At 45.4% G+C, this 12,500-nt stretch overlaps 1 protein-coding gene across 2 annotated transcripts in view; it reads left to right on the top strand.

Moving 5' to 3' along the window:
• The window catches only part of usp8 (ubiquitin specific peptidase 8), a 42,485-nt gene that overhangs the window by 19,838 nt on the left and 10,147 nt on the right, over window positions 1–12,500 (top strand). For both annotated transcript variants that reach the window (XM_017685810.2, XM_037539962.1), the window contains exons 10-15: window positions 287–561; window positions 1,630–2,088; window positions 2,887–2,961; window positions 3,141–3,490; window positions 4,335–4,556; window positions 5,986–6,196. In XM_017685810.2, the coding sequence (XP_017541299.1) occupies window positions 287–561; window positions 1,630–2,088; window positions 2,887–2,961; window positions 3,141–3,490; window positions 4,335–4,556; window positions 5,986–6,196 (1,592 nt within the window). The remainder of the gene's footprint in view (window positions 1–286; window positions 562–1,629; window positions 2,089–2,886; window positions 2,962–3,140; window positions 3,491–4,334; window positions 4,557–5,985; window positions 6,197–12,500) is intronic.

Raw genomic sequence — 12,500 nt, 5'->3', positions numbered from 1 at the left:
TGAGTCTCACACACACGCGCACACACACACACACACTCAACACACGCGCGCATGCTTGTATACGTACGCGGTTTGGATTAGAGACTGGAAATGAATAATATGCTTGGTCGCTGTGCTTCTGCTGATTTCCACTGTACTGTGGTGTTAATGACCTTCAGTACCTGCATTTCACTCAGTTCCGTGTCAGTGAGAGGTAAAGCGCCTTCACTCGATACAAATGCAGAGGATTTCTGTCGGTTTGTATTTGTAGGATGAGCTTACTGTGTGTGTGCTCTGTGTTCTGCAGTGAATTTCAGTTACCCGTGTTTGGAGGAGCCACAGGTCGAGAGCGTGACGGTGAAGGACGGAGTGGGCGAGGCCGCGAGCGTGCAGGTTAACGGGAAAGTCTCAGAAGAGGTCTCGCACACCGAGCCCACCGGACCCACCGGACCCACTACGCACACTCCCACTCACACACCCACCCACACCCCCACTCACACACCCTCAGTGCAGCCCGCAGCCAGCGCGGTCACTCCGTCCGCTGCCAAACAGCCTGCGGCCACGGCGAAGCCCATTCCACAGGTACTGCACGCAGACAGGCGGCTTTAGGGCAGCTGCTCGATGTTCTGAGCTACAGGTGACACAGTAACGCTGCAGATCCACTGGTTTTACACGCAGAGAACAACGAGGCTGAAGTGCTTTCATATCCGCCAGCGTCTTGTTCGAACGTTCGGGTTCCACCTTAAATGGTGCAGCTGTAACCTTTTGGCACATCAGGTGTTCTAATAATTACTGCTGCTCCATTTAAGGTGGAACAGGCAATTGGAACAAGGCGCTGACTTCAGCTTCGTCAGAGAGCACATGTAGCGCCCCCACAGGGTTTAACGTTTCCACTGACGTGTCGATGTGCACAGGGTCCGTGGAACCAGATCATTTTTACAGCGCGAGTTTTCTGTGGAAGGTAAAAGAAGCCGTGATCTTCACTGATGCCACAGCACACGCTCTGTAAAAGTGACTGACCTCGCATTCAGATGGGGCTAAAATCACCGAGAAATGCCGGGTTAATAACGGCCTTACCCTCCTTATATAAACCTAATCCCACCCCAGCCGGGCTTCAGACCTTTTCATAGTAACGGATTGCCTTTGTTGTTGCTGCTGTGCTCAGGGGATCAGTGGCTTTATAGCTGAAAAGACACCTTTAATCTTCTGAGGGTTTTTTTGTGAATGGGGTTTTACTTTCTGCCTTAAGTGCTTTAGAAAAAGGTGCAAATTTGATCATCTGTAACTTTTAAACTATTGATGGCAGCTGCAACACATTTTAGGGATTATTCTTTGGTTGAATGTCTGTTTAACTCCCTAAACAGAGAAGATGTATATTTTCCACTATTCTATTTATTTATTTTTTAAATTAGAGAAGGTTTAGGCCTCATACTCGTATTACAGCAGCTGGATATTTTTCTTACACTATTAAAAGTTTCTGATTTACATTTCTTATTTTCTCCTCTGCTAAACGCTGCCATGCAGTAATGTATAGAAGACAAACGGACGTTTCGGTGGATGCGATGCTGTAATTGCGATGTTAAAATATTCGTCAGTGTAAAAGTTTAAGCCTTTGTTTAGTGATTTGTTGCTGTGTTGTCTCTCCTCCAGATCGACCGCACCAAAAAGCCGGCAGTTAAAGTCTCAGATGGCGGTAAAGCGAGTGAGGAGGGCGGGGCTAAGGATGCTCCTGTCTCCACGGCAACAAACGGGCCAGTGATCCCAGATCGGTCAGCCAAACCGTTTCTGGACGCCACCAGCGCTCCAAAAGAGCAGGAGAAGAGAGGGAGCGAGGGAGAGGTGGAGAGAGGAAGGAGAGAACAGCAGGAAGAGGAGGAGAGGAGAGAGAGGGAGGCGGCGGAGAAGCGGCAGAGGGAAGAGAGGGAACGGAGGAGAGGAGAGGAGGAGCAGAAACAGGAGCAGAGGAAGCTGGAGCGACAAAAGGCTGAGGATGAGGACGAGGAAGGAGAGGAGAGAGGGAGGAGAGGAGCCAAGGAGGCGCTGGACGCTCAGATAAAGAGCATGTCTCTGGACTCCCCTCTGCCGAACTCCACTGTCTCTGAGATAAAGGTGAGCTTCTGCTTTGATACTTAGACTGACCATTGGCCGTTTCATCAGAAGCACCTGATCTGGGGAGCAGGGCTGAAATATTGATCGCTTTGTATCGAATTCTCAGTTAAAGCCTGCTTCATCAAAAGTCGGAAGTTTTAAGTGACCGAACCACAGAGCTTGTGAACTGCTTGTAGATGCGTTAGACCAAGCAGACTCAACTAGACACCAGTGCCTTGTGACATCACAACCACGACATACTGGCACACTACATTCAGGGGTCGAGCCTCAGGCCAGAATAGTGAATATTCTGGTCTTCCTGGCAAAAAAACAGGTCTGAACCTCAATGTATAGAAAACAATCACAATTTAAATCGCTCTTGCAATATTAGTCAGTTGGGTATGATCCCTAAACCCTTCAGCCTTAATCAGGGGGGAGTGCGGAGCTGCACCCTCTGCTGGTGTTTTCAGAACGTATTAAGACACACGTGATATTATAGTGTGTTTTAAGAGAAACAGCAGTACAGTCATGATCTCTGTCTGTTACTGTCCTCATTGGAGCACATGGCCAGAGTGTCAGCGGAAAGGTTTGTGTGCCGATGGTCAAATTCCATGTTTTGCTGAATCAACTTAATACATGGAACACGTGGTGCTCAAAAATATTACAGGACAGCCTGTAACGTTCCTCACCTCCAAATCATTCACACCTCTGACCACTGTACTCCCCTCCAGGTACACTATGCAGGTGTGCAGTCACTGACAAGAGCTGACCTCTTCATCTGTGTGTGTGTGTGTGTGTGTGTGTGTGTGTGTGTTGCAGAGGGAGCCTCTGACTCGCGCTCGTAGTGAGGAGATGGGGAGGACGGTGCCTGGGCTACCTGAGGGATGGATGAAGGTCTGTGCACTCCTGTCACCACCAACCACATTAGTCTAATGCACCTACACACACTGTTCAGCACAGTTAGATCTTGGATCTTATGCCCCTTAATGCTTCACCTGGACTCCCCTGCGTGAGTGCTGTAACTGCAGCGTGTGTGAATGTGCTCTTCATCTGTAAGTGTGTGTGTGTTTCAGTTTCTGGATATCGTCACCGGGACATACCGGTATTACCACTCTCCAACCAACCGGGTGCACCTGTATCCCCCGGAGGTGAGTGTGCCCCAGACTCCCCCGGCCACGCCCCCCACGCCCAAACAGAAGCCCCCCCGCCCCAGCGCCTCAGAGAAGGAGAAGGAGAAAGAGAAGGAGCGCGAGAGGGAGAGGGAGAGAGAGCAGTCCAAACTCAAACGCTCGTACTCCTCCCCCGACATCAGCCAGGACCTCAACACCATCAACACCATCAACACCCTGAACACCCTGAACACCCTGACCACAGAGGGGCCGCGAAAGCCCACCCCAACACCCACCATCAACAGAGACACCAAGTACGTACACACACTGCACCTCAAATCAGGAGATTTCAGAGAAGCTGAAAACAATCCAGTGTGTGAGACGTACACAGAGACGCTCGGAGCCGTTTGGTGTGAAGCGGTTCAGACGTCTTTACAGTGGTGGTGATGGGAACCAGGCGTCGCCATGACTACAACACAGATATAGACACTTTATTTACCATCCAGAACCACCAGAGAACCTACACGAGTCTTCTGAGCTTATATGGAATGCTGATGATGGAAAACAGTGGAAAATCTGGAATAATGAGTTTTCTTTGGGGGCTATTTTGCCGCACAGCGCCCTGCATGTCTCCCTCCACCATGAATGGAGTTGAAGTTCTCTAAACTCTCATAAAACAGCGTCTCAGTCATCAGGCAGTGAATTCAGAACCAGTTCATGTAGGAACTTTCTGTAGGAGCTTTTAGAGGGACGTCTGGTTCCCATCACCACCACTGTGAACGGCTCTGAACGACTTATGATATCAATTCCAATATCAGGAAGATCTGATGTGCCTCAACCCAAAGGATGATCTCTGATCAGTAGTTCAGAAGTTATGACTCATCATATTTTGCACCCTTTACCAGAGTGGTTATTTTAGGACATTAGAAATTAAGCAGTAATTTAAGGTCCAGCACATTTTTAAAGCCTGTGCATCTCAGAAACTAATAAGGGCGAAAGCCTAAAGTTTTATGTTGGGCTTAGTTACATAATTTTCTGAAATGATGGTGATTAAAAGGCTTTCAGTGATTTCACATGGATGTGTAGTAAATCATTAGATTCGTTTTTATTAGTTTTATTTGTTGTTATTGATCATGAACTTGTGCTCCCTCTCCTCAGACCTCTGACTGCCACCAGCTACGCTAAAGTGGAGGTGGCTCGTCCGTCTGCCGCTAAGATCCGGAACATGAACCCGGTTTTCGGCGGTTTGGGTCCGTGCTTGACCGGCCTGCGTAACCTGGGCAACACCTGCTACATGAACTCCATCCTGCAGTGTCTGTGTAACAGTCCGCTTATGGCCGATTACTTCAACCGAAACCTGTACCAGAATGACATTAACAGGTAAGCCGTCCGTGTTCGTCGTCTGTTAGAACGTCCGCAGTGTGGATGGAGTAGAATCTGCACTTTCCACACAACTCGCTTCAGCCAGAGCATGTGAGCGGTGCGGAGTGGGAGCTCCAACGCGGCTCCAGACACTTTATTCCACACTGACTGTCTCTGCATGACGCGAGTGCTGCAGCTGACCCGTCACCGCACTGATCGCAGAGTGAAACGAATACCGCACTTCATTTACTTCGTGTCCTTTTTACTACACAAATTAGAAAGAAGAGCATGTGCGCTTCTTTACCCCTGGCAGATTTCCGGCTTGTGATTGGGTCATCAGTTAATGTGTAGCACGGAACGTTTGACTAGTTTTTTGTTTGATAACAGCCACAAAGGATAATTCCTGGAAAGGAGTCTGTGGTTTCCCCACTGATCTACAGAGCTTCAGAGATCAGACACAGGATGTTGCTGTTTTCCGAAGATTACAGTAAAAGTCCTGTGTGGTTGTAGAGGCGGCATAACGGCCATAATCCTATACAGCTTGAAGTCGATTACTCTTATTCTCACTCAGAGTTTCTCTGGCTCTCCAGACGTCCACTGCAGGCCGTTGTCTTGGCAAGGCCGCCTATGGTCTGTATCTCCAGTTCCCTGAAGGCCAGCCGTGTGATCCAGGGCTATTGGAATGAGCATGTTATGCTCTACTGATGTTATTTCCAGATTTTCGCCCAATCACACAGTATCACCAGTGCTAGGAGGGTGAAGGCTTCCTTCGAGTCTTGTGAAGATGTGACGCCACCGCATCTTTTCAAACTGTCACTAACACAGTGGACAGCTGAATGTGCTTGGAGGAGAATGCGCCAGTTCTGTTATGTCAACTAACAGAAGCCTGTCTGATGGGGGGAGACGAGGGGGCCATCCTGCCCCCCCAGAGTGAGCATGGATAACTGTGCTCTCTTGGACTCCCAGCCACAGACGCTGTAGCATCGCCAGGATCGAACTCTGTCATCATTCCCTTCTCCTGGCTTTATTCATGACCTCATCAGCGATCAGTCACAGTTGACTCGGTTTTCATCACCGAGCCGTCGGCTTTAAAGAATCCGAAGTCACGCAGCCCTTGGTGTGTAGTGTGTTCTCAATACGTTCACGGCAAATAATAGATGTCAAGAGTAAATCATAATGGAGCAGACACAGAGCCGGGTTCCTCTGATGCTCGGGTGAGGAGCGGTGAATGGAAAACCCAGCGTGGAGCAGAGTGACTGCAGACAGCAGATGTCTGCTGCTCCACTCGGCTCACGTGCTCTGGTTGAACACCAAATGCCCACCCATGCTGTGAGTTTGTGTGAGTTTTGTTATTCCTGCTGAAAACGGCCTCTAAGGATCAATACGTTTAACTGATGATTGTTGTGATTAATGTACCGGTCATGTCTGTGCTGTGTGTGTCGAACAGGGCCAATATTCTGGGCCATAAGGGTGAGGTGGCGGAGGAGTTTGGTGTGATAATGAAGGCTGTGTGGTCGGGGCAGTTTAAGTTCATCAGCCCCAGAGACTTTAAAAACACCATCAGCAAAATTAACGAGCAGTTCTCCGGCTACGAGCAGCAGGACTCTCAGGAGCTGCTCCTGTTTCTGATGGACGGCCTGCACGAGGATCTCAACAAGGTATGACAGGCCGCAGGACACACGGTGGGGGGGGTCGTATACTTAAATATCTCAGGTAAGGTGCAGTGGTGTAGAGGGGTCCGATACAGAGCCAGCCATTCTGTTCATCAGAACAGGTGATCAGACCTTTAGTGTTAGTGCTACTCCTACTGCCAGCTCGAGCACCACCTGTTGTCTCACTGTGCCGACTCAAGTGACTAATGTAACTGAACTGTGCTGCTCTACAGTCCAACCGTCTACCACAGCTGTAACTCTAGTGCCAGCTCTAGCAGTGGAGAACCACCTCTAGTGTTACCTTTTGCTCTTGTGCCAGCTCTACTACGAACTGCCACTGTTGTACCTGCTGCCTACTGAAACTATAGCACCAGATCTCGTACGAGCTGTAACGCTAATACCAACTGTAACTAGTGCCAAATCTAGCGCAGACTGACTAAAGTGCCAGTCCTAGCGTCAACTGTAACTACAGTGCTAACTCTAGCGCCGACTGTAATTATAGTGCCAAATGTAGTTACTGCTGTGATTGCAGCACCAACTGTAACTATAGTGGCAACTGTAACTGTAGGGGCAGCTGTATTGCCAACTGTAACTGTAGTGGCAGCTGTAGTGCCAACTGTAACTGTAGTGGCAGCTGTAGTGCCAACTGTAGCTATAGTGGCAGCTGTAACTGTAGGGGCAGCTGTATTGCCAACTGTAACTGTAGTGGCAGCTGTAGTGCCAACTGTAACTGTAGTGGCAGCTGTAGTGCCAACTGTAACTGTAGGGGCAGCTGTATTGCCAACTGTAACTTTAGTGGCAGCTGTAGTGCCAACTGTAACTGTAGTGGCAGCTGTAGTGCCAACTGTAGCTATAGTGGCAGCTGTAGTGCCAACTGTAGCTATAGTGGCAGCTGTAGTGCCAACTGTAACTATAGTGGCAACTGTAACTGTAGTGGCAGCTGTATTGCCAACTGTAACTGTAGTGGCAGCTGTAGTGCCAACTGTAACTGTAGTGGCAGCTGTAGTGCCAACTGTAGCTATAGTGGCAGCTGTAGTGCCAACTGTAGCTATAGTGGCAGCTGTAGTGCCAACTGTAGCTATAGTGGCAGCTGTATTGCCAGCTGTAACTATAGTGCCAACTGTAACTGTAGTGGCGGCTGTAGTGCCAACTGTAACTGTAGTGGCAGCTGTAGTGCCAACTGTAGTGGCAGCTGTAGTGCCAACTGTAGCTGTAGTGGCAGCTGTAGTGCCAACTGTAACTATAGTGCCAACTGTAACTGTAGTGGCAGCTGTAGTGCCAACTGTAACTGTAGTGGCAGCTGTAGTGCCAACTGTAACTGTAGTGGCGGCTGTAACTGTAGTGGCAGCTGTAACTATAGTGGCAGCTGTATTGCCAACTGTTACTAAAACAAGATTGTTTTATTATGGACACCACAGAGAGAAGAATCCTGATGGGATAATTATCTGTTGAGCATGTTAAGCTTGTCTGAGGAGAGCAATAAGAGGGGAGTGTATTCCCCTGTGAGACGCCGACAGTTGGTAAATAAAAAGAACACCGTTACCGGTGAGGCAGATCATAAGTCGGACCATAATTAGTGTGTTATTGTGTTGGAGGTGGGCAGTGTGGCAGGAATATGGTGATACTTTAGTGTTCACAGTGCACGATATGAAATGACCAACACAAAGTTTCTCCGAGCACTAACTGTGTACACAATACGTTCAGAAGAGCATCTCCCCTGTAAAGTTACGAGGAGATGCGAGGTTTTGGTCCGACAGCAGCGACATTGTGATGTGAAATAATTTATCATGACACCAATATATGATCATATCGCGCAGCCCTGTATTCCCTTACAGTAAAGCAATGTGTATTTGTTTAAGGGGACGGACAGGATGTCACTTTTCTTTCTGGTATGTTTATCCGCTTCTGCGTCTGTATGGCCAGGTCACGTGACCTTAAGTAGAGCCTCTCCTGAGCACCTTTAGAGTCCGAGCACATTTACTAATCAGCTCTGAAACTGTCACCATGCGACTACATTTATTATGAATTTCTTCTTTTCTTTTTTTGTTGTGGTTGTCATTGTGACGGCGTGTGTAGAGAGTAAGTACTCATGAGCCGTGTGTGTGTGTGTTCTGTGGGAGTGTGTGTGTGTGTTCTGTGGGAGTGTGTGTGGTTCTGTGCATGAATTTTGACATGAATGTGTGTATGAATTATCTCATAGTGACAGTTCTGTCAATCATCCAAACAGCTCCGCCTATTTTGCGCATAAGCCCCACCCATCCTGTCCTGTGATGCTGATGAACAGCGTTTTCTATGCTGTGTGTTAAAGGCCTGGGCGACAGCTGAAAACAATCACCAGCATTTCTTTACTCACGTGAGCCCGATGAGCCCGATGCCAGACCCGAATAGAAGACCCACAGGACACGTTACGCTGTGGGCACGTCTCCGTTATACAACTTCCTTCAAATAGTAGTCCGATAGTCAGTTAAGGGCGAGCCCGAGTCAAGGCACTAGTCAGTAAAGGATCAGTTTGAGTCCAGACAGGAGTCGGTGAAGGATCAGGTTTGAGTCCAGACAGGAGTCGGTGAAGGATCAGGTTTGAGTTGAGCTGTGAGTCAGTTTAGGGTCAGTTCAACACGAGTCAATTAAGGGTGAGTAAGTCAAGTTGCAAGTCAGTTAGGGGTTAATTTGAGTTGAGACGTTCAGGATGAGTCTGAGTCGGGTAACAAGTCAGTTAAGGTGAGCCTGAATCAAGGTGCAAGTCTGGTGCCTCTGATGTGTTGTGAGTCCGTCATGTGACTGGAGTGAGACTTGAATCTGAGTCACTGAGTCAGTCATCTCTGCTGATCCATTTAATCATCCTTTCGCCCAGGCCTAGTGTGTGTGTGTGTGTGTGTGTGTGAGAGAAGCTTGAAGGTCCCTCTGAGTGTGTAAACATAAACAAGCCATAAGCATGCCGTCTGAGAGTGTGTGTGTGTGTGTGTGTGTGTGTGTGTGTGTGTGTGTGTGTGTGTTAAAGGAATACTTTGGCAAAAAATCAAAGGTACACACTGCCCCTCTTCAAGCTCCATCCATGCATGTCTGATATTAGTTACTGTTATGAGGTTGGACAAGATTTACAGAACACTAGAGCAACCCCACTAACGAGAAACTGTAGAACGGACTCGGTTTATATCACAATACCTACATTTAGAGTCGGTTATTCATTCAGTCTAATGAGAAACTGTAGAACGGACTCGGTTTATATCACAATACCTACATTTAGAGTCGGTTATTCATTCAGCCTAACGAGAAACTGTAGAACGGACTCGGTTTATATCACAATACCTACATTTAGAGTCGGTTATTCATTCAGTCTAATGAGAAACTGTAGAACGGACTCGGTTTATATCACAATACCTACATTTAGAGTCGGTTATTCATTCAGTCTAATGAGAAACTGTAGAACGGACTCGGTTTATATCACAATACCTACATTTAGAGTCGGTTATTCATTCAGTCTAATGAGAAACTGTAGAACGGACTCGGTTTATATCACAATACCTACATTTAGAGTCGGTTATTCATTCAGTCTAATGAGAAACTGTAGAACGGACTCGGTTTATATCACAATACCTACATTTAGAGTCGGTTATTCATTCAGTCTAATGAGAAACTGTAGAACGGACTCGGTTTATATCACAATACCTACATTTAGAGCCGGTTATTCATTCAGCCTAATGAGAAACTGTAGAACGGACTCGGTTTATATCACAATACCTACATTTAGAGTCGGTTATTCATTCAGTCTAATGAGAAACTGTAGAACGGACTCGGTTTATATCACAATACCTACATTTAGAGTCGGTTATTCATTCAGTCTAATGAGAAACTGTAGAACGGACTCGGTTTATATCACAATACCTACATTTAGAGTCGGTTATTCATTCAGTCTAATGAGAAACTGTAGAACGGACTCGGTTTATATCACAATACCTACATTTAGAGTCGGTTATTCATTCAGCCTAATGAGAAACTGTAGAACGGACTCGGTTTATATCACAATACCTACATTTAGAGTCGGTTATTCATTCAGTCTAATGAGAAACTGTAGAACGGACTCGGTTTATATCACAATACCTACATTTAGAGCCGGTTATTCATTCAGTCTAATGAGAAACTGTAGAACGGACTCGGTTTATATCACAATACCTACATTTAGAGTCGGTTATTCATTCAGTCTAATGAGAAACTGTAGAACGGACTCGGTTTATATCACAATACCTACATTTAGAGTCGGTTATTCATTCAGTCTAATGAGAAACTGTAGAACGGACTCGGTTTATATCACAATACCTACATTTAGAGTCGGTTATTCATTCAGTCTAATGAGAAACTGTAGAACGGACTCGGTTTATATCACAATACCTACATTTAGAGTCGGTTATTCATTCAGCCTAATGAGAAACTGTAGAACGGACTCGGTTTATATCACAATACCTACATTTAGAGTCGGTTATTCATTCAGTCTAATGAGAAACTGTAGAACGGACTCGGTTTATATCACAATACCTACATTTAGAGGCGGTTATTCATTCAGCCTAATGAGAAACTGTAGAACGGACTCGGTTTATATCACAATACCTACATTTAGAGTCGGTTATTCATTCAGTCTAATGAGAAACTGTAGAACGGACTCGGTTTATATCACAATACCTACATTTAGAGTCGGTTATTCATTCAGTCTAATGAGAAACTGTAGAACGGACTCGGTTTATATCACAATACCTACATTTAGAGTCGGTTATTCATTCAGTCTAATGAGAAACTGTAGAACGGACTCGGTTTATATCACAATACCTACATTTAGAGTCGGTTATTCATTCAGTCTAATGAGAAACTGTAGAACGGACTCGGTTTATATCACAAAACCAACATTTAGAGTCGGTTATTCATTCAGTCTAATGAGAAACTGTAGAACGGACTCGGTTTATATCACAATACCTACAATTAGAGTCGGTTATTCATTCAGTCTAATGAGAAACTGTAGAACGGACTCGGTTTATATCACAATACCTACATTTAGAGTCGGTTATTCATTCAGTCTAATGAGAAACTGTAGAACGGACTCGGTTTATATCACAATACCTACATTTAGAGTCGGTTATTCATTCAGTCTAATGAGAAACTGTAGAACGGACTCGGTTTATATCACAATACCTACATTTAGAGTCGGTTATTCATTCAGTCTAATGAGAAACTGTAGAACGGACTCGGTTTATATCACAATACCTACATTTAGAGTCGGTTATTCATTCAGTCTAATGAGAAACTGTAGAACGGACTCGGGTTTATATCACAATACCTACATTTAGAGTCGGTTATTCATTCAGTCTAATGAGAAACTGTAGAACGGACTCGGTTTATATCACAATACCTACATTTAGAGTCGGTTATTCATTCAGTCTAATGAGAAACTGTAGAACGGACTCGGGTTTATATCACAATACCTACATTTAGAGTCGGTTATTCATTCAGTCTAATGAGAAACTGTAGAACGGACTCGGTTTATATCACAATACCTACATTTAGAGTCGGTTATTCATTCAGCCTAATGAGAAACTGTAGAACGGACTCGGTTTATATCACAATACCTACATTTAGAGTCGGTTATTCATTCAGTCTAATGAGAAACTGTAGAACGGACTCGGTTTATATCACAATACCTACATTTAGAGTCGGTTATTCATTCAGTCTAATGAGAAACTGTAGAACGGACTCGGTTTATATCACAATACCTACATTTAGAGTCGGTTATTCATTCAGTCTAATGAGAAACTGTAGAACGGACTCGGGTTATATCACAATACCTACATTTAGAGTCGGTTATTCATTCAGTCTAATGAGAAACTGTAGAACGGACTCGGTTTATATCACAATACCTACATTTAGAGTCGGTTATTCATTCAGTCTAATGAGAAACTGTAGAACGGACTCGGTTTATATCACAATACCTACATTTAGAGTCGGTTATTCATTCAGTCTAATGAGAAACTGTAGAACGGACTCGGTTTATATCACAATACCTACATTTAGAGTCGGTTATTCATTCAGCCTAATGAGAAACTGTAGAACGGACTCGGTTTATATCACAATACCTACATTTAGAGTCGGTTATTCATTCAGTCCTAATGAGAAACTGTAGAACGGACTCGGTTTATATCACAATACCTACATTTAGAGTCGGTTATTCATTCAGTCCTAATGAGAAACTGTAGAACGGACTCGGTTTATATCACAATACCTACATTTAGAGCCGGTTATTCATTCAGTCTAATGAGAAACTGTAGAA

The sequence above is a fragment of the Pygocentrus nattereri genome, chromosome 7 (assembly GCF_015220715.1).
Source record: "Pygocentrus nattereri isolate fPygNat1 chromosome 7, fPygNat1.pri, whole genome shotgun sequence".
Taxonomy (NCBI): domain Eukaryota; kingdom Metazoa; phylum Chordata; class Actinopteri; order Characiformes; family Serrasalmidae; genus Pygocentrus; species Pygocentrus nattereri.
The sequence above is the reverse complement of the archived record's forward strand: the minus strand, read 5'-3'. Positions and strand labels throughout refer to the sequence as shown.